At 54.5% G+C, this 22242-nt stretch overlaps 1 protein-coding gene across 4 annotated transcripts in view; it reads right to left on the bottom strand.

The window, feature by feature from the left end:
- AP3B2 (adaptor related protein complex 3 subunit beta 2) overlaps positions 1-22242 on the bottom strand; it is a 34513-nt gene that overhangs the window by 11490 nt on the left and 781 nt on the right. The window contains exons 1-14 of one of the 4 annotated variants that reach the window (XM_040493530.1): positions 19358-19509; positions 13129-13208; positions 12920-12990; positions 12552-12647; positions 6896-7056; positions 6551-6617; positions 6270-6452; positions 5884-6167; positions 5405-5459; positions 4976-5047; positions 3434-3496; positions 2922-3054; positions 2559-2668; positions 1725-1901 (exon numbers count right to left, since the gene is read on the bottom strand). In XM_040493530.1, the coding sequence (XP_040349464.1) occupies positions 1725-1901; positions 2559-2668; positions 2922-3054; positions 3434-3496; positions 4976-5047; positions 5405-5459; positions 5884-6167; positions 6270-6452; positions 6551-6617; positions 6896-7056; positions 12552-12647; positions 12920-12990; positions 13129-13208; positions 19358-19494 (1689 nt within the window). In that variant the 5' untranslated portion in view covers positions 19495-19509. Of the gene's footprint in view, positions 1-1724; positions 1902-2558; positions 2669-2921; positions 3058-3391; positions 3413-3433; positions 3497-4975; positions 5048-5404; positions 5460-5883; positions 6168-6269; positions 6453-6550; positions 6618-6895; positions 7057-12551; positions 12648-12919; positions 12991-13128; positions 13209-18521; positions 18797-19357; positions 19510-22242 lie in introns of those variants that run through there. The other 3 variants (XM_040493529.1, XM_040493531.1, XM_040493532.1) reach the window with 3 other exon arrangements.

Raw genomic sequence — 22242 nt, 5'->3', positions numbered from 1 at the left:
CAGATAAAGGGTGCCTGGAGGTCAGTATCCATTTGCCTGAACAGCCTACCCTGGGTGCCCTGTTGGGGCTGGGACCCCTGTGGCCTGTCGAGGAGAAGGGTTCAGCTGAACACATCTGAACTCTCTGTGCCAACCCTGATGACGGTTCTCACTGCTCTGCGTTACGTACTGTTCTCCCTACTTGGCCGTGAGCATTCGGAGGTCAGTAAACATGTCTCGCTGATGGCCACTATCCCAGGACACAGCTCAGTGCCAGGCATATAACTCACAGGTCAGCACTCAGGAAATACACGCCAGATAAAGCAATGAAAAGGTGAACACACAGCTAAGAGTGACAACTCGGGCAAGCGCCGCGTGGGCACACCCAGACTCACGAGAACACGCGGACATCACACATCGCCACTCTGGGGCTCAGGATTCCTGCTGGGTCCTCAGCCTAACTGGGTGGCTCCCCGCCCATACGGCTACAGCCTTTCAAATGTTCCTCCCACCTGTTACTTCCTCCCCTCTGAAGAAAGGAGGCACGCCAATATTTGTTCAGTGGCTGAATGCTTCCCCACAGCCTCTTTGCAACCTGCTTCGCCCACGATACTGATGCTGGCAGACTAGGCCCCTCATTGCTCCCATGGGTGACTGGTGCCTATTCCAGCTCCTGATGAGTATCGCAGCCCACGATGGCCCTGCCTCCCCAGCTCGAGTCCCTGGGCCCACCCTTGTCACCATGGATCAAAGGAAACACTGAAGAAGCACAGGTGCCCCCATCCAAAGACTCCATGGGACGACAAAGAGGCCACCTGCAGGCCAGCAGGGACGTCACAATCTCCAGGGTGTAGCCAAAGTGCTGACCCCAGCCACCCGCGCAGATACTTTGCTCCACAGGTTGCCAAACTTTTTCTAGAAAGGGCAGAGAGTAACTATTTTACGCTTTGTGGACCATATAGACTCTTGCAACTAGTCAACTCTGCTGTTGTGGCAGAAAAGCATCCATAGACAATAAATGAATGAATGAAGATGGCTGTGCCCCAATAAAACTTTATTTACAAACACAGACAACAGGCTGGATTTGGTCCACGGGCGTTATAGTTTGCCAGCCTCTACTTCCCTTAACTGAATGGGGCAGTGAGTGTGGGGATGGTCATGGCCCTTGGTGTCTCCAACCCCTGTAAGCTCTGCACGTTACACTTAATTCTTAGGAGAATCTCCTGGGACCATCTCAGGAGTTCACCCAAGAAGCTTCTTATATCCTGATATTCCAGCTTAGTGGAGCCATGCCCTTGGCTATGCAGAGATTTGCCCTCATATCCCTGGCACAGACTGGCCAAACATCACCAAGCTTTGGGAGTAAGGACAGATCACATCACATGGAACACATGTTCTCCCACCGGCGCGTGTCATCGCTGGCTCCTCCCTCGCTCCCACTCAGCTGTGGTTGTTTAGGGCCCCACTGTTCCAAAGGCAGCAGGTAGGAACACTCCCACAGGTGGACTGGAGGTCACAGCCCCGTAGGAGAGCCTCTTCACCTGTGGCCACCACCCCCACCCAGCCCTTGAGAGTAGCCACGGACACGGGGACACTGGTTATCGGGAGAGACCAGACGTTTGCCCTGAACTCTCTCATCAGAAAGAGAGGCTGGAGTTCACACCTACCTGGTGAGGGTCCACTGACTCCTCCCTGGGCCATTTCTGGGGCCCGGTGTGTTTTAGGGGGCATCTCTCAAGCCTTACCTGCTTAGAGTTAGTCAGGTAGAGCTTGGCTGCCAGGTTGATGATCTGCAGCTTGACGATGTCCTCCTCTGCCGTGAAGGACTTGGCCATCTTTCTCAGGACGTCAGGCGCGATCTTGGGGACGTGCTCGCAGTACTCGCCGATGAGCCACAGGATGCTGGCCCGGGCCATGGGCACCTGTGGGTGCGTAAGAGGAGTCAGGACTGGGGCTCGTGTGGAGATGTGGGTGGGCATGTGGCCTGCCAAGGAAATGGCATTCCTCCCGTGTGTGCTGGGCCAGTAACTGCAGGGTTCACACCCCTGTCCCGTGGGACAGACTAGAAGGTGAACGCTTCCTAAGCAGCATCCCCCCCTCTGCCCTGGGGGTTCGCTAGCAAGCGCAGAGCTTCCAAACCCCAAAGTCCGTCCTGGTTTTGTCTAAAAGACCGATTTCCTAGATCCGTTGTACCCTCCGTGCTTTAGTTCCATGCTATTCTTCCCGAACCTCCAAGGAATACCTTATCTTAGTGCTTCAAGTTACTGGTGCAAGAGCAACACGCTAGGTTTTTCCAGTGCACCATCGGCCACCCTCGGCCAGAGCTTTGGAGAAAACATGAGCAGCGGTACAGGTCAGGGAGCTCAGCAAGGGACCCTCAAGGGGAAAGCGAATCTTGGGCAACGAGTCAGGGTTGCCTGGTCCCATCTTTTCCCTTTTTCCACCTGCAGGCCCTTTCAGAGCCAGCACGGAAGGTGTGGAAGTTGGTTTCATTAGGGCTAGCGTGTTTCATCGCGGGGTTTTAAAATCACGGGGAGGAGGCCGGGATGGGAGGGCAACACGGGAGGTTCCTCCCTCGCCTGGATGTTGTCCGTGAGCTTTGCCAGGTGCTTGATGATCTCTCCGTGCTGCGCGGGCTGCATCTGCAGCAGCTTCTTAATGACAACCACCGACTCTGCGACCACCAGCTCTGCGGAGCGGGAAGGGAGAGTGTGGGCCCGGGGCGGTCACATGACCACACGCAGGTAGACGGACACCCCTGCAATGCCCCCAGACCCTTGGCTCTCTTCCACAACCCTGTGCACTCCTCTGGTGGCCCTCGGGGACGCAGGAACACTTAAGACACGCATGGAGGTGGACAGAGGGACGAACACGCATTGTGCCTGGACGGATAGGTGCACACCCTCTGGTCATCCAAGTTGGACACGCAGACAAGCACTGACCGTCGCGGTTGGACAGCAGCTGCACCAGGCCGTTGAGACAGGTGTCACGGACTCGGCCGATGTTGGTTGCACAGCGTCCAATGGCCTGGATAGTGGCTGCTACAAAGTCCTTGTCCATGCTGCGAATGTACGTCTGTGGGACACCACAACAGAGTGATCCCCAGCAGGCGGTGACCCTCAGTGATTCTGCCGGCTTGCGGGTGACCTTCAGGGAAGCTTGTCACCCCTCATTCAATCACTCATCATGCTAGAGACTAAACTCTGGGAGAGAGAGTGACGCCCTCAGCCACCGTGCGTGTCCCTTAGCCCAGAGCCAGCAGAAGGCTCTGGGAGGGGGCCTAAGACAACACTTTTTCCACTTTGGGCTCATAAGAGAAAGTTGGCCCATCGGGACGATTCTCACTGAGCACAAGGAGCTGCGGGCACCTCTCGTGGACCCTCCGGCAGGCAGGTGGGCCCCAGCCCGACCTGAACTCCCGTAGGACAGTAGGGGTGCTGGGCCCCGGCCCTACCTGGAACTCCCGTAGGACAGTAGGGGTGTTGGTCTCATTGGCCAGGTTGGTCAACACTTCCAGCTGCAGGGAGACAGAAAGCGGGCAGGGTGGCCCGCAGGGTTTCTGTGCCCCCAAACCCCTCATTCCAAACACACTTCACGGACCGGAAAACAATCCCACGGACGGCCCTGCGTCATCCTTAAACTGATGAAGGAGGGGCGCCTGGGTGGCGCAGTCGGTTAAGCGTCCAACTTCAGCCAGGTCACGATCTCGCGGTCCGTGAGTTCGAGCCCCGCGTCAGGCTCTGGGCTGATGGCTCAGAGCCTGGAGCCTGTTTCGGATTCTGTGTCTCCCTCTCTCTCTGCCCCTCCCCCGTTCATGCTCTGTCTCTCTCTGTCCCAAAAATAAATAAACGTTAAACTGATGAAGGAGATGACAGACTGGGAAACTTTCCCAAAAGGCAGGAGGACCAGTTTGTCTCTTAAATGGATGCCCTGACAGAGGACGCTTATAGAATGATCCTGTCACCTCTCCACCTCCATGGAAAACAAAGCCTCCTGTTGCTTTTAGGCTAAAGAGCAATGTCCTTACCATGGTCTATAAACCCCTGTGGGATCTGACCGCTGTCTACCTCTGTTTTCACACCACTCTCCCCCTTGCCCCCTATGCCCCAGTCATACTGGCCTCTTGTCAGACCTCTTCCTGCCTCAGGGCCTTTGCATATACTGTTTCTTCTGTGGGCAGCAATTCTTGCTATTCCTGCCCCTGCACTTGCACAGACAATTCATATTCATTTCTCAGGCCTCAGCTCAAGCCTTGCTTCCTAGAGGAAAGCTTCCCTGACACAAGACTAGACGCCGTCCTAGTCTATGCTCTGACAGCCCTCTGCACTTCTCTTTCTTACCATATTTCTCAAGTGGCTTTTTACATTTGTTTTGTGATTGGCTGCTCAGTGTCTCCTTCTCACCCCAACTAGACCGTCAGCTCCCCAAAGACAAGGTGTCTGATGAGTTTGCCACGGCTCGTACCCCTAGATCTAGCTGTAACTGACACAGAGAGTCGCGATTAACTGCTGCTGAATGAAAACTTTTTCTGTGGGTGTATGGGCTTCTGACACTTTTTCTGTGGGTGTATGTTTGCATAAACGCCTGAGGGGGAAGATGTGTGGGGGCGAGAACACCGTGGGTGGAAGACAAGAGACTGTAGCTAGCAAAGTATGAATTCTGGAATCAGCAGGACTGACTCCGGGGTAGCAACCTCACCTCCTGGGGTCTGCATTTTTATAAAATGGAGATAATGTACACTTCCTGAGGCTATTATGAAAATCAGGTTACTTCACATACGAAAAGTGGCAGATATCTATTGGATAACAGGCAAAGGGCAGCTCCCTCCCCCGCCCCGGCCCCCATTAGCCCAGCTTCCTGGGCCAATACTCCTGGGTGGAGTGGCCACAGGTTCAGAAATAGGCAGGCCCCAAGGTGGCCACTGTGGATATCCCAGAGAGTCGGTGGGGGCAGGAAGGGGGAGGAAAGGCCGCAGGCACTTCTGTCCATCGCTCACCTTCAGGATCTTGATCTGGGTGGGGTCGGTGGATCTGATGTAGAAGCTCTTCAGGTAGGGCTCAAACATACCCTGTTGTGAGAGAAGCAGCCCCAAGGAGCTCCACCGCAGCCCCAGACTGGGGCTTCTCCAGAGCTACCCCACCTCTCCCGTTCTGGGGCCCAGAATCCTTCCTGCCTCATCGCTGCCCTTCCGACTCCCCTCTCAGATCTGACCAGGACTTTCTTCGCCAGATTTTCCTCCCTCGGCGGCCCTCAGGACCCAGACCCTGCTTCTCCTCCGTGTTTGGGGTCTCCTGTTTGCATTCTCTCCACAGCGAAGGCACCCCCTATCCTGCCTGTCCCCAACGCCCCCCCCCCCCCCCCCCGCCCTGCACTCGCAGGAGCCACCCCTCGGAATATGCGAGGGCAGCCTCGATCACTTGCTCACCCGGCGCTTGATGGACATGGTGGCCACGTTCTGGAGCACCACGTACTGCACCTCACTACGGAGAGGACAGGAAAGAGGTATCTGGGTCCCTCGACGGGGCCCAGGGGCAGCGAGTGGAGGGAAGAGAGGTGGGCCAAATAGGAGGGCGGGAAGGGCACCGGTCGGAGGAGGGCAAGACTGGGGTCCGTACAGGGTGGAGGGGTGGGGTGAAGGCGCGGGGCGTGATACGCCCAGGGTTTGAGAGAAGCTGGCAGGACCAGCCCACCCATCATGGGCAGGGCGGGGCGAAGTACGTCAGCCCTCGGTGTGGGCGGGGCGGGCTAGCCCACCCACCCCTCCCCGTGTGGGCGGGGCGCGGCCGGGGCGGATCGGCCCACGGTGTGGGCGGGGCCGGGCGGGTCAGCCCACGGGGTGGGCGAGGCGAGGCCGGGTGAGTCAGCTCACAGCGTCGGAGGGGCGGGGCGGGGCGGGACGCGCACCTGTGGCTGCGCAGCAGTCGCACTAGCGCCTTGGCGATGACGCCCACCTCCGCCTTGGGCGCCAGATGGAAGTAGAGCTGGGCCACCGCCATGACCACGGCGGCGCTGCGGCTCTGCAGCAGCGGCTTCGTGTTGCGCAGCAGCAGCCGGTGGTCGGGGTCCATGACGTAGGGCTTGCGGGCGGGCAGCGCAGCGGTGGCCGCCTCCTCCGAGCCCGGGCCCTTGGCCTCGTCCTCTTCCGAGCCGTAGAAGGCTTTCTCCGGGTTCTCCTCCAGCAGAGATTCCTGCAGGCGGGGACAGGGGGAGGGGGTGTCGGGGGGAAACCTCCTCCCGGCCGCCCTCCTACGCACGCTGCCACAGCGAGGCCCGGCCCCGGGCCCACTCACGTTCTGGGTGGGGCTCAGGAACTGCGTGCGCGCGTAGCGGGTGAGCATGCTGATGATGACCACCTGCCCCCACTCCTCCACGTCGATGAGCAGGTTACAGAGCTTCCGGTAGTTCTTGTGTATCAGGTCGATGCGCTCGGGGCAGACCTCCTCGAAGGCCATCACCACACTGCCCGCCACCAGCTGGGGAACGGTCGGTGGCAAGAGGGTGAGCCGGAAAGGCAGAGAGCGCTTGCCCCGTCTCCTCTCCACCACCCATCCCTGTGCGCCCGTGTACACACCGTGGTCTTGTCGGCCAGAAGTTTCTCAATGACCTCGATCAGCTGGTCCTTCTGGTCCGAATCCAAACTGTGGGAGAAACTGCTAAGAGGGATTTGCCCCCCCCCCCCCACCTCCCACCTTCGTAATATTTGCCCAAACTGTGGTCACCTCCCCTACCCCAACCCCGTTCGTTAAGAAGTGTGAGCTGCCACCACCGCAGTTCTCCATCTCTCTCACTTCCCCAAACCATCTTCAACCATCTGAGTACAAAAAAGGGGCAATCTGCAAGGCTTGGGAGAGGCCAGGGGTGGGCCCGGGGTTGGGAAACACTCCCCTGAGGAGCTAGGGGAGCGGCTGGGGCGTACCTGTAGAGTTTAGGGATGGCATGAGCAGCTGTTTTCCGTACATAGGGTGACATGTCCGATGCAGCTTCCTTGATGGCCAGCATCATGATGGGCACAATGATGGGCACCCGGATGCTAGACAGGACGCGGAGGGCACTGGCCCGAATCAGCTGGTTGGGGTCCTAAGGGCAGAGGTGGAGGCAGAGCCATGAGAGGGCACAATGGCCTGATGGAAAGGCCACACCTGTGGAACTCACTGTCCCTAGCTACCTACCACCCGTTCTTGCCTCCCTGACTCCCTGAGTGATGTGTCCCTGCTAGGTACCCGGGGTGGGAGGGGGGTACTACTTGAGGGAACTGTTGGCCCCTGTTGCAGACATCTGACGCCCGAACAGTTAGGGCGATGGGTTGCTTCACTTTCGGGAAGGGTAAGAATCTTTTGGAATACCTAAAGTTCCTGAAACACCTCCTGGTCCCTGCGTGGGGGTGGGGATGGGGGGGGGGGTCTTTGTGCTGATGCAAGAGCTGACTGCCAGCAAATGCAAGCTGGCCTGCCTTCCAAAGAGTTGGTTAACACTCCCTTCTCCCAGCAACCTCCCAAAAGTTGATCTTCTTCCTCTTCCTCCAGTGTTTAAAACAGAATAGGTGTGTAGGCCCCTTCTCTTTGTTCCTATGCTTCCAATCCACACCTGAGAAGAGCGTTAGACACAGTGTATTGTAATCGTGCACGAGGGGCAGCAGTAGCTGTAAATTGCTGTGAATCTTTTTTTTTTAATTAAAAAAATTTGTTTAATATTTATTTTTGAGAGAGAGAGAGAGAGAGAGAGAGAGAGAGACAGAGCATGAGTGGGGGAGGGGCAGAGAGAGAGGGAGACACAGAATCCGAAGCAGGCTCCAGGCTCCGAGCTGTCAGCACAGAGCCCAACGCGGGGCTTGAACCCACAAACCTCGAGATCGTGAACTTTAGTCGGAGCTTAACCACCTGAGCCCCCCAAGGCGCCCTGCTGTGAATCTCACAGAATGCTGGGCAACAGGAGAGGTAACTGGACACTAAAGAGCAGACGCTTCACTGATGTTCTAAAATGGAGAAAGAGAAGATCCACAAAATGACAGGGGAAGATGATGGTAACCCCTGTCAAGATTCTAGAGTTGATTTTTAAACACATGGTTTAGAAGCACGTATTTAAAAGGCAGGAGTCTGTATTTTCTTAGAGTCAAATCATACCATATCCACTGCTATAACCTGTATTTCTTTTTCTCCCCCCCCTTTTATTTGGAAATGATTATGGATTCACAGGAGGCTACTAGAAAAAATTCTTTTTTCCTTTTTGATAGGGTAACTAGGCTGGTCGATATTAACACTGTGTATGTCGATTTCAGCAAGGCATTGGGGGGAGCCTCCTAGCATTGCCTAGATTGCCATTTTGATGCAGGCCTTTTGTTTTACTTAATATATAATCATTTTAAGAGCAGAATTCATATCTATTTTGTCTCTGTATCACCACAGCCCTTTACACATGAAAGGGGTTAAGAAATTTTTCTGCTATTGAATAAGATCCTTTCTAACAAGATAAGAAAGTGCCAGCTGACTGTATAATTAGATGGATCCACAACTTGGTAAAACGTTGTGCTTGGGGAAGGTTGATTAACAAATCGGTGTCAACCTGGAAACATGATATGCCAGGGGACTCACAATCTGATGCCCTGGTCTGTACAATCTATCAACATGTTGGAAGACACAAAATCAGGAGGACAAAATTAAGATTTAGAATCACCCCAAATTGGATGTTATGCTAAACCAATAAAATGAAATATAATAGGGCTTCATAAGGGATTCCAGGGACCAACTGCATAAAGACAGGATGTAGGGAGACCTAGATTATCTGACTGCTCACTGGAGGTTTGTCTGAATTGAGCCAACCACATTAGTGGGCTGCTAAGAAAACAGTCTCAGGCTGGCTTGATAAAAAGAAGGGAGAAAAGTGGATGGAAATGAATGGTTCTAATGTGCAGGAGAGCCCAAAATCATTAACAACAACAGAAAGAAAATGAGTTTTAGAGGAACACATCTATCATATGATACCATTTACAAAACAATATTGTATATTATTTACAAATGTGTAAATAAACCTTAAAAGAATAAATACATACACATGAATTAGAAACAGAAGATACATAGGGGGCTTTGGCTGTTGATAAATGTTTCATTTCTTATGCTGGGTATACAGATATTCACTTTATTATTCTTTGTGCCTTTTGTGAGTCTGAAATAAATTTAAAAAAATTATAGCTCTGGCGGTTTTGACACGATATAATGTTTAAAAAAAGTTGTAGTGTCTAAAAATGGGGCGAGTTGCCTTATGAAGGGGTGACGTCTCTATCACTGGAGATGATCTGTCAGAGGGTCATGTTCTAGAGCAAAGGTTGGCATACTACAGCCCTCAGGCCAAATCTGTCTTCTGCCTTTTTTAAAAATAAAGATTCATTGGAAGCTGGCCATGCCCACTCATTTATGGCTTCTTACACACTTCAAGGGCAAAGTTGAGTGTTGCAAGATTGAGGCTGTATGGCCCTAAAAAGTCTACATTACTCTCTGGCAGGATACAGAAAAAGTTTGCTGACCACTGTTCTAGAAAAATCATTTCATTGAATGGGCTCAGTGGGCACAAGCAGAGGAGGAACAGAGCACGAGCAGGGGAGGAACAGAAAGAGAGGGAGACACAAAATCCGAAGCAGGCTCCAGGCTCCAAGCTGTCACCACAGAGCCCGACGTGGGGCTTGAACCCACGGACCATGAGATCATGACCTGAGCCGAAGTCGGACGCTTAATGGGCTGAGCCACCCAGGTGCCCCTCTGGTTTTCTCAAAGGGGAAATTCAGGGGCAGACTGTAGAAACTACAGCTAAATGTAAAACCTGTGCCAAAAATTCCAGAATGGGGGGCGCCTGAGTGGCTCAGTTGGTTGAGCATCCGACTTCAGCTCAGGTCATGATCTCGTAGTTTGTGGGTTCGAGCCCCACATCAGGCTCTGTGCTGACAGCTCAGAGCCTGCAGCCTGTTTCAGATTCTGTGTCTCCCTCTCTCTCTACCCCTCCCTTACTCATGCTCTGTCTCTCTCTGTCTCAAAAATAAATAAACATTAAAAAAAAATTTTTTTTTAATTCCAGAATGGTTCTTCCAAAATGATTTAACCCTGATTCAAACCAAAAGATTACTTGCCAATCTAGACAGATCAATGGATTGAGCCCGTGGTTTTGACTTTAAAAGTTAACATAGCACCACGTGTGGTCTAAAGAGACCCCGGTATTGCCAAATGAATGATGGGTATATTCAAGTGCCTGCGCTTCCTACCCCACCTCAGAGAAGCAGACCTTGTCAGCCTCTCCTGCTCGCCATATAGCAAGCACAGTAACCCAGGGGGGCAGTCAATCCTCCCCCCTGCTCAGCAACCCACAGAACCAGCTGGACATGAAAAGCTGAGCTGGACCTTTCAGAGACACTCTCACAGGAATGTGAACCAAATATGTGGAAAGTCTAGGGAGGGGAGTTAGTGGTTGACATCTGACATCTGGCAGTGATATTGGCTTCTGTATCCTTGACATATACAGACCAGAAGGGCACACAGTGGAGACCATCAAGCATACGTTTAATATGCAAAACAAAAGGTGAGGATATTCAGCTGAAATAGTGAGAAGGGATTCAGCCCCCACTCTATTCTAAAGGACTTGAGGGGCGCCTGGGTGGCTCAGTCGGTTAAGCGTCCAATCTCGGTTTCGGCTCAGGTCATGATCTCACGATTTGGTGAGTTCGAGCCCCACATCAGGCTCTGTGCTGACAGGGCAGAGCCTGCTTCGGATTCTGTCTCTCCCTGTTTCTCTGCCCCTCCCCCACTCACGCTGTCTCTGTCTCTCTCAAAAGAAATCTATAAACTTAAAAAAAAAAAAAAAAGATTTAAAGGACTTAAATCTTCCTGCCCCTTCCCTTAAGTGATTTCAATTTCGACATGCTCCAAAAAGCCTTTCAGTACAACAGACTGACAACAGTCTTTCAAAGTCGGTGTTTTGCAGACACTGGGGCATCTAACACAAGTCAGCTACTTCCGGTGCCAAACGGAAGACTCATCACCTGTTTCAACTCTAGAGGAATAATCCGCTGTACTGAACTCACTGAAAACGGGCAGCCGGGTGTTATGGCGTCTGCGCTGACCTTCGAACCCAACCTCTCCCGCAGGGTGAATCTTGTTGTCTTCCTCTCCACAGAGCTCATTTATTTTCAGTAAACCCTTCTGTCCTCCCCAAGTTCCAAAGTCATCGTTCTCCACAGAAACCCAGACTTGGTGAACCTCCTAGTGCCAAGGCTGTGACACACGGAGATGAGGAACCCAGGTCAGTTGTCCCCTGCCCAGAACCCTGTCTGAAGGACGTCGACTTCTGCCGGGTTGTGGACCACGATTCCTTCACACCAAAGGGGGCAAGACCCAGGGCTCTCTGCTCTCAGGGACGCACGCAAGTGGTTTATGTTTGAGGTGGCCATTATCACAGGCTCCTCAGAGGAGGAGAGACACGGTCTCTGGGCAGCCACCTCATCTCTCAAGCCCCTTCTGAGCTGGCCTCCACCCTCTGGGGGTCCCACTAATGAGGGAGCCAAAGGCAAGCTGAGAGCAAAGCACGAGCTAGAGCTAGCCATCCCCCTCCCCACCAGGTGGGACACGTGTGACACTCCTCAGACATTCCTGGCTGCCCGAGGACACAGGAAAGGGAAAAACAAATAGCTAACTGATGGCGGTCACGGTCCTGCGGGACGTGGGTCTCCATCAGTCTGCAACTGTCTTAATGATTTATAAGAAAAAAAGGGCAGTCTCCAGAATCCTATAGACTCAATTTCCTGGAGCCCTAACATCACCCTCCCCTCCATGGTGATGGGGGAAACAAAGACAAGAAGAAAATGTAGATTAAAATTAAATTTTTTTGGAGAGAGAAAGAGAGAGAAGCAGGCCTCTGTTTCTACCCAAAGTGGGGCTCGTGTTCACCCGATGCGGGGCTCGAACTCCCGGAACCGTGAGGTCATGCCCTGAACCGAAGTCAGATGCTTGCCGGACTGAGCCACCCAGGAGCCCCAATAAAATTAAATTTCTTTACAACCTGCAGCCCACTGACAAATACTCGAGGCAGGCAGAGTAGAACATTCCTGCAGGAACTCCCTTCTGTCTTAATGTAAATGCTTTGCTAGAGGGAAAAATAACTTCAGCTCAACAATAGCAAGGCCTCCAGTATCTGAAGAGTCCTCTTTAGCGTAGGGAAGTCCGTTTGGAAACCTCCCTCTTTCCTTAACACCTTAACACCCCCCCCCAACTTCTTAGTATGTAACCAGTGTCTCCTCACAGCCCCAGTGCAGCTCTTTCTGCCCACGAGTCCTGTCCCCGTGCGTTCATAAAATCACCTTTTTGCACCAAAGACGTCTCAAGAGTTCTTTCCTGGCCGTTGGCTTGGGGGCCCCCCCCCCCCACCGCCCCAACACTTAACACCACAGCAGCATCGGTCCTCTTGTCTGACTCTGACCCTCCCAAGTCTAGGCGGACAGGAAAGGGCCTCCAAGACCGTCCCCCACGCACAGGCCTCTCCCTGGGGGGCCCCTCCAACGTGGCGCCCGCGAGACCCGGCCCGGGGCGCGAACTGACCTTCAGGCCGCGCTGGAAGGTGGAGATAGACAGCAGGGCCAGGTCTTGTTGTTCTTCGGCGTAGCGCACCAGGTACACGTAGACCAGCTTCTTCACCTGGGAGCAGAAGGGCTTCTCAGCAGGACTGCCGCCCCCACCCAATGAGACGTCACCGCCTGGCCAGCTGTGGTCCCAAGTGCGCCCCGGGGTCCTTCACTCGGATCTACGTCTGCTTGGGGGACGCAGAAACAGGGTCTTCTCCTGAGCCGAGGGCATCCCGAGCAAGTCGGGCCCCCGGGGGCCGGGTGGTGCCTTTCCTCACCCCAACCGGCTGGCGCTTACTCCCGGTGGGGGTGGGCACGCGAGCCCCCTCACCCCGCGCTGCCTACCTCTATGTTCTTACAGGCCACGTTCTTCACCACGGCCGGAAAGAGGTGGGGGGGGGGCGTTCCCCGCCCGCGCGGGGGGGGGGGGGGGGGGGGGGTCGCAGTAGGGGGAGAAGGGAGGAGGCCCACACTTATTAGGAGAAAGTCCACCGGGAGCCAAGAAGGGCTGCTCTTCGACCCCTCCCGCAGACCAGGGAGGCCCCTTCCCCCACTCACAGCCACGATCGTCTTCATGGCCTCCAGCTTGAGGGAATCTTTGTTGGTGTCCAACATCTCCTTCAGGTCATCATGCCTGGGGGTGGGGAAGGCACAGGGGGTCAGCGGAGGGTACGAGGGTGGGGCTGGGGGTATCCACCGGGAGGATACAGGCAGAAAGAAGGGACACGGGCAGGGGACTTGGGGTCAGGAGAAATGCGGGCCAGCCTGTGGTATGGGTTGAACTGGGTCCTCCTCAAAAAAGATATATCGAAGTCCTAACCGCTAGGACTCCAGAATGTGACCCTATTTGGAAATAGGGTCGCTGCAGTTGTAATTCGTTAGGATGACGTCACACTGGGGTAGGGAGGGCCCCTAATCCCGTCTGTCGGGTGTTCTGGTAAGAAGACAGCCACGTGAAGAGACAGAGACGCAGGGAGAATGCCATGTGAAGACGGAGCATTGGAGTGATCCATGAAAGATTGCCAGGAAACTACCAGAAGCTAGGAAGGGGCGAGGAAGGATCCTCCTACAGGTTTCAGAGGGAGCACGGCCCTGCAGGCACCTTGATTTCGGACTTCCGGCCTCCAGATCTGTGAGACCGTAAAGTTTTGTTGTTCTAAACCATGCACTTGGCAGTACTTTGTTACAGCAGGCCCTAGGACACCCATACAGCCAGTGACCCAGAGCCAGAAGACAAGAGGAAGGGTTTGGGGTGGGAAAGGTGTGGACTCCGCCCAGAGAATGGCCAGTTGGGTAGATGGGAAGGATCTGGAGCCAGTGCAAAGGAGGCGGTGTCAGAACAACAGCAGGGTGCCCTTGCCTTGCCCCACGAGTGTGTTCCCAGGCCCCGACTCCAGGACTGGACTGGACGGGTCCCGGTCACTCCAGAATCTGTTGAGATGGTCTCCCAACAAAAGCCAGACCCGTCACTTAACATTCAACAGTGATTACAGGAAGTGAAGAAACCCTAATGGGAGAAATAAATGAAGATCTGAACAAATGTCCCCTTGCACGTGGCTGAAGGGAATACAGGTAATCCTCAGGCCGATACACAAATTTCATGCAATGTCCATTGAAATTTCAGTGAAGGCACTTGGTCAAACCTCCTCAAATGGCAGCAAAAACCCCAAAGAATAGTTTGGGGAAAGAAGAGAACAAGGCCACAGTGACAGACAACACACCCTCCTGAAATTCAAAATACAAAACAACATGACAGTGACCAAAAGCCCCGTGGTACCAGGTTAAAAGATAGAAAGTCAAAGGTCATATGGGACAAGTTCACAAATGGATCTAAATGGATACATGAGGAACAAGAACTCACCAATGGAAGGGAGAACCATTTTTTCCTGTAAATAAACACCGCTGGGACAACTGCTATGCAGCAAAGATTTTAACTTGTACATGCATCTCACACCTAAATAAACCCTGCACCGGTTATTTTTTTTAATGTTTATTTATTTTTGAGAGAGAGAGAGAGAGAGAGAGAGTGAGCACGAGCGGGGGAGGGGCAGAGAGAGAGGGAGACTCAGAATCCAAAGCAGGCTCCAGGCTCCGAGCTGTCAGCACACAGCCCAACGCGGGGCTCGAACCCACAAACTGTGAGATCATGACCTGAGCTGAAGTCGGACGCTTAACCGACTGAGCCCCCAAGCACCCTGTTTAGTGACATTATTTTTAAATATATAAGTTATAAAGGGGACATTTTTACATTCAAGGTCATAAAGTTATCAGTAACCAGATGGCTGGGTTCAATTTTATTTTAACTTTGGTATATAAAACTAAAAAAAATAAAATAAAATAAAAATGAAAGCAAATAAGGCGACTGTATTTGTTCCCTAGGGCTGCCGTAACAAAGTACCACAGACTGGAAGGCTTAAACGACCTATATTATTTTCACACAATTTTGGAGACTAGAAGTCTGAGGCGGTGTCAGGAGGCATGGTTTCTTCCGAGGCCTCTCTCCTGGCCTCACAGATGACTGTCTTCCTGTATCTTAAAATTTTTTTTAAATGCTTATTCATTTTTGACAGAGAGACAGAGACAGAGCACCAGCAGGGGAGGGGCAAGGAGAGGGGGAGACACAGAACCTAAAGCAGGTTGCAGGCCCTGAGCTGTCAGCACAGAGCCCGACCGGGGGCTCGAACTCACAGACCATGAGATCATGACGGGAGCTGAAGTCAGACGCTCAACCGACTGAGCCACCCGGGCACCCCTAGCTTCCTGTATCTTCACATGGTCTCCCCTCCGGGTGTCCCCGTGTCCGAATTTCCTCTTCTTACAAGGACACCAGATTGGATTAGGATTGGGGCCCACCCTAATGACTTCATTTTAACATAACCACCGCTTTAAAGACCCCTACTCAAAATAGTCACATTCTGAAGCAGTGGGGGTTAAGACTTCAACATAGGAATTTGAAGGGGACACAATCCAGCCTATAATAGCAACAGAGAGGACATTATTTGGGATGTGGCAAATACAAGTTCAATATTCAAAATTAAGTACTGCTATCGATTTAAGATCTGTTTCTAGCATTTGCTGTCAGGGCTGCTGCAAGCACATCCACCATCTGCTTGTCCCTCCAGGTGGACACAGCCCTGAGCTGTTGCTCCCCATTCAGTGAGCGGAGTATAGTCTGCTATTCCTCGGCCAGGTGCCCTTGTGCAATGAACAACCTGCCCAACCATACTCAGAGGTGCAGGGGCTGGTGGTCAAAGAAGTGAACAGAGAACTGTGAATGAGCCCGTGGAAAAATGTGTCTATCCGCAGCCCAGAGAGCTGTGGGACAAGGGATACACTCATGTGTTGCCAAGACAGTTCCAAAATGTGGTGAGCAGCTGTGTGTGCAGTCCTGCACGGTTCTCCCATTTCCCAGATGATACTCGGATAACCCACAACTTTTGGCCCAGGCAGGAGAACCCAGTCTAGAAAGGTATCACTGACGGTAGAAATTGAAAGGTAGTGAAACGTTTAGGGGCGCCCAGGTGGCTCTGTCAGTTAAGCGCCCAAATTTGGCTCAGGTCATGATCTCACGGTTTGTGGGTTCGAGCCCCACGTCGGGCTCTGGGCTGACAGCTTGCAGCCTGGAGCCCGCTTCGGATTCTGTGTCTCCCTCTCTCTCCACCCCTCCCCCACTCACACTCTGTCTCTCTCTGTCTCTCAAAAATGAATAAACGTTAAAAATTAAAAAAAAAAAGAAAAAGAAAAAGGCAGCGAAACATTTAGAAACAACAGACGGCCAGAAATCGGAAGGAGCAGTGTCAGCAGGGAAGAGCGTGACGAGAGTCACAGAGGCAAACGTGACTGTGTGGCTGACGTGGAGAGACGAGCAAGCGGCAGAGGCTAAGAGGAGGAGAACGCGGAACGGCACACGCCTATTCCTAGGGCTGCATTTTGCAGATGCCTGAGTGCCTAACACACACTCGGAAGGGATGGAAGGGCTGCTAAGAAACGGAGGTTCCAAGGGTTTTAGAAAGCGTCCTGCCCGAACAGATTTTTTGATGGAAAGCAAAGCAGAAAGATGATGCCTTCTGGAACACAGCGGACGTGCTAGCTGTTAGATGAGGGCAGAAGGATGTCCAGCCCCGGTCATGCTGATCACTTGGGAGATGCCCGCAAAATCAGAGGATACTTTCCCATGGCCGAGCCGGGGCCCCGTCACTCTGCCCAACACCCAGCCGGTGGCCAGTTCCTAAGGGGCGGAGCTCAGGACAGGGCAGGGTGGGCGGGGGGAACTGTCTATGGAAAGAGGTACAGACCGGTCAGCCGGGCCTGGGCGGCACTGGGGCTGCAGGAAGAATGAAAGCCGGGCACCACCACCCCCGGGCTACGACACACACCACTGCCAGGTGCCCCTACGCACACACCTCACAGTCAACTCACACTCAGGGACACCGACACACCCCAACATCCCCACCAAACGCCAGCACCATCCACACACTCCCGTATCTCCCCCGCAGACACCCCCACACCCCCACAGGGACACCTGCACCCCCACAGACACACCCACACACCCCCGGACACGCCTGCACCTCCCGGGCACATAGGATTTGTACGTAAACCCACACACACCCACAAAAAAGCCCCTGCAGACACACGCCCACAACCTCCAGAGAAACACACACAGACACATACACCATATATTCAGACACTGTCCACATAAACCCACACAGCCATCAACACACACCTCAACTACACATCCCTACAGACACCCGCAAACACACACACATCGCCAACAAGTCCTCTCCACAGCCCCCCACGCCTTCATCTAGACATGTACACCCTGCACGAGCACCCCCCCCCAACACACACCACGTACACATACACCCTCTGGACAGAGCTGTCACTCGGTCTCATTCCCCAGTGTCTAGGGGACTCCTATTTGCGATTCTGGAGGATGAGTGTAGGCTGCTAGGATCCAATGCATATGCAGCCTCGTGGATCCTCCGACCTCCTTCTGAGGGATCAGCCTGGGGTCAGCCTGGGGTGACCTCACGGGGAGCGGCGGGAGTCTGCCCGGTCCTTTTTGACTCCGGGTGTTCTCTAAAGCAGACTTGCTCACACCTGGGCGTCCTCACCGCTCCCAGAAATGCCACAGGCCTGTGTCAAACGCACACACCCCGGGGCCGGCCCGGGGGCGCCCACGCTACCCCCACCCTCCCAGCCTAGCGCATACACCCCAGGGCCCCGGGCAGAGGGGGACCAGGGGTGGAGGGACTGTGGGTACGCAGCACGCACAGCCCAGGCTGGATTGTCAAATGCCCGTTAACGGAGCAGCTCCCTCCTGGGATGTGACCGCCCCGGGTCCCGTGTCTCCACCAGCTTGTGTGCCCAAGAGGAAGAGGAAGCGGGAGATACAGGGCAATGCTCTAAAGCCCCGAAACCTTAGCCTCCCGCGGTCAGATCCCCTTACACCGCAATCGCTCCCACCTGACCCCCCAGCCTGGCCTGAGGGACTCTGGGGGGGCGGGGAGGATGGCCAGAGCCAGTCAGGGGGGAGAACATGGCATGGAGGCCAGACAGGCCCACCTCCCCCGATACCACGTCCCTCTCCTCACCACACGAGTCGGGTCCCAGCCCACTCGACGGGGGAGGCTGGCCAAGCCCTGTGCCTTAGCCAGTCTCCAAACCCCACTCAGAGCCCACTGGAGCCAGGACCTCGGGCAAAGTCAAGGTGGCCCTGGACCCTCAAACATTTCATTATCCTCCTCCCCAGAGAGCCCGCAGCTCCCTTAAGTTAAGTTCGCCCCCCTCGTACCCTCAGCCCCCACCCGGTGCCCCTGTCACCCCCTCCAGCCTGGACCCCAACGCCGGCCCGGTCCTCCTCCGGAGCAGGTGGGACCCGAAGGACTCAGCCTGGCCTCTGGCCTTCCGGGCGTCGGGGTGAGGGTCGCTGGGAGTTCCTCTGTACCTTAGCGGCTGGCTCTGGCTCTGGCTCTGGCTCTCGCTCCGGCCAGGCTCCGGGCAAGACCCTTCCAGAGGCGCTTCTGGGGCCGTGTCTTCCTCCGGGGCCTGCAGCCACCGAAGCTCCTCAGGCTGCAAGGCCTGGTACCAGGGTGGGGGGCCGCCTTCGGGGCCCAGCACAGGGCTGGCAGCCTCCCGGTCAGCTCCGCAGGCCCCCCGGCCCCCCGGCCTCACCACGGCCCCCGGGAGCTGCAGGAATCGCTGCATCGGACACCAGGTCCTGCTCCGAGATGAGACCCAGCTGACCAGGGAGCTGGGGACGCCTGTCCCTGTTACCAGACGGCCCGCCTCCCAGACTCAGTAACCGGACACTGGCAGGCAGGGAGGCTCCGGTTTCCCGTTCACTGCTCAGAGACGAGGACTTGAGAGGGGGAGGAAGGCAGCGACTGGGGACTGAGCCGCCCCGATCTCCCACCAGGGGGCGGGGGGGCCGTGGTCAGGGGAGCTGATCCAGACAGGGGTGAGGGACCCACTCCTCACCTCCACTCTCCGGCCGCGTCTGGACCTCTGCCTCCCCAGAACCGCTCTTCCTCAGAAATCCTGCACGCCTGCTCCCCACTCGGACCGAAGCCAGAGCCAGGTCCCGGACTCCTGCCTTCCTATCAGCTTGGTCTTCCCTCTGCTTCCCCCCTCCCTGGCCCAGGCCCCCCAGGTCCATCCCTGCAGCTGCCCTCTCACTCACACCCTTGGCCTTCCGTCCGTACCGCCCCTCCCCTGCCAGGAGCAGGTGGCTTCAGACCCCCTTGACGCGCCTCAAATCCCCACCCACGGCCTGGCTCGTACCTTACCACTTGCTTCTCACAGAAAATGAGAGGCCTTAGATAACATCCCCTGCAGCTCCAGGCATCTGTGTCTCCTCTCCTCCTGCCCCCCTCCGCCCGGGCAGAGTGATCCTCCTCCAAGCCAGGCAGTGCTCCCATCACCCAGCGGCCCAGGCCCCCCCGTAGCTCCCTTCAGCCTCGCCCTCTCCCTCTCCGGGTTGCTGGCTCCTTCCCACCAGCAGTTAGACTTGTTCCAGCCCCTCCCACCCTCACAGTGAAGACAGATAACAACACAAATAAAATACACAAACCTTCTTGAACGAATTCTCTCCCCCAGCAACTCTTTCTCTCTCTCCCCTGTACACACTTCTTGAAAGCAAATTTCCCATCTTCCGGGTTTTATTTATTCACCTCCTATTTGCTTCTCTACTCACTCCAATCTGGCTTTCGATGCTGATTAGAACTCAGGGCTGGGGCGCCTGGGAGGCGTCCGACTCCTGATTTTGGCTCAGGTCACAATCTCATCCTCGTTCGTGGGATCGAGCCCGCACTGGGCTGACAGCACAGAGCCCGCTTGGGATTCTCTCGCTCCCCCTCTCTCTGCCCCTCCCCCACTCACTCTCTTTCTCAAAGTAAATAAATAAACTTAAAAAAAAGAAAAGAGGTGGCGCCTGGGTGGCTCAGGCGGCTGAGCGACCAGCTTCAGCTCAGGTTGTGATCTCGTGGTCGGTAAGTTCGAGCCCCACGTCGGGCTCTGTGCTGACAGCTCGGAGCCTGGAGCCTGCTTCGGATTCTGTGTCTCTCTCTTCCTCTGCCCCTCCCCCACTCACGCTCTGTCTCTCTTGTGCTCTCTCTCTCTCAAAAAAATAATAAGCATTAGAAAGAAAAAAGTTTTTAAAAAAATAAAAAGAATTTAAGGCTGAGGGGCCGCCATGATGTCTGCAAGTTGCATGGTTCAGCCAAAAATCAGTATGGCTCGATGTTAGAAAAAGCAAATACAGCAGAGCGTCAACATCAGTTGGATCTAGGTGGAGGGCGTACGTATTCCTCACATTACACACTCAACTTTTCTGTATGTTTTAAGCTGTTCATGATAGAATGTTGGGGAAAAATAATCTAGCTCCTCCTCTTCTGATTTTGTCAGACTTGTCCCCCAGGACAGGAGGTGGGACCTGGAGCAAGGAGGGGTTGACCTTCTCTTTGTCAAATCAGTGGTCGTCTTCCCTTGTTTGAGTGGACATTGCTGATTGCTTCCTCCTTCTTGAAACATTTTGTTTCCCTCCAGCCTTTGGTTTACTTTTTCTCAGTAACCTTGAAACACTTCCCCCTGCATTCTGGTCATCCCTAAGGTATCTTTAGGGTTCATACCCGTGTGCCGTCTGAACTCATTTTTTAAATTAATTAATTAATTAATTTTTAATCTTTACTTTTGAGAGAAAGAGAGAGAGAGTGCACAGAAGAGGGGCAGAGAGAGAGAGAGAGAGGGAGACACAGAATCCAAAGCAGGCTCCAGGCTCTGAGCTGTCAGCACAGAGCCGACGCGGGGTTTGAACCCACCAACAGCTAGATCATGACCTGAGCTGAAGTCTGACACTTAGCCCACTGAGCCACCCAGGCGCCCCTGAACTCATTTTATATACTCTCCCTGGGTTATCTTAACTTCCTTCTGTGGCTTTGATTAACATACATATGTTAATAATCTCTCCTGGAATCCAAATCCTAAAATCCAGCTACCTCCTAGGCTTGAATATCCCTCAGGGTTTACAATCCCAGCCTGTCAAAAGTTGGCCTCACCATTATTTTCCCGAATTTGCTTGTAACATCTTTATTTCCAATCACACTGTACAGCAACCACCATCTATCCAGTTACAAGAAATGGTAACCTGAGTATTATTCTTATCTTCTCCCCCCAGTTAATCATCAGTCTGTGACTTCTATCCCCTCAAGAGCCCTCAGATCCTCTGCCCCCACCATAGTCTAGCCCACCATCATGTCTCCTTCCCCCAACACTCAACCTCCCCTCCCCAGGCCTTGTCTCCTGCTTAAACCAGCACACCTCCAATCTCCTCTCCACAATCCAGCCTAGAATCCTTCTAAAATGCAAATCTGATATCCCCTGCTTAGAACTCCTCGCCACTTTGGCACCTTCCCACCCTCATTTCTGGTCACTCGGAGGCCTGGCGCAGCGATTTGATTCTGGCCATCCGTACTAGCACCTACAAAACCTAAAAGCTTTTCCTCTGCCTGGAACATTCCTCACTCCCCCCTCTCCCTGTTCCCCAGGGCCAGAGACCAGCTCTCCGCACCCCTCCGGCTGTCCACCCCCCAACACAGATTCTCCCTCTGGGGCAACCCTCCAGAGCAACTAGAGGGTGGGGACCGGTTCAGGTTCACGCCTGTATTCACAGTGACTGGGATGAGAATGGACACAGCAGTCCCTGAAAAATGCTTGTTTCAAGATTTACAAATAAACGAATGAACCAACGAATGAGCCAAAGGTGGAGGGGAAGAGTGGGAAGCCCAGGTGGGGTTGAAGTACAGGGGCAAAGTGGGAAGCAGGGGTGCGGCCTGGGGGTGCTAGCGTGGGGCCAGAATGAGGAACGTGGACTTGCACGAGGGGCCGGGCCGTGGAGGTTCTGGGTGCACACCCCGGGCCGGCCTTCCCGGAGAGGCCCCAAGCTGGACCTCACGGCCTCTGCCCCCTCCCGCGCGGTCCTCAGGAGCCCGCTCGCCCCGCGCGAAAAAGGCGGGGAACCGGTGATGCAAACCCACACCCAGCGGGCACGCCTGGGGCGGGAGGGTGCGCCCATCCCCCGCCAGCCTCCAGCCCCTCCCCGGGTCCCGGGTGGGCCCTCGGGCGGCGCGCGGCGCGGGAGGACAGGGCCGCGAGGGTCGGGCCGCGGCGGG

This window comes from Herpailurus yagouaroundi, unplaced genomic scaffold, assembly GCF_014898765.1.
Source record: "Herpailurus yagouaroundi ecotype Mexico unplaced genomic scaffold, PumYag 185, whole genome shotgun sequence".
NCBI classification, from domain to species: Eukaryota; Metazoa; Chordata; class Mammalia; order Carnivora; family Felidae; genus Herpailurus; species Herpailurus yagouaroundi.
This window is presented reverse-complemented; position numbering and strand designations above follow the sequence as displayed.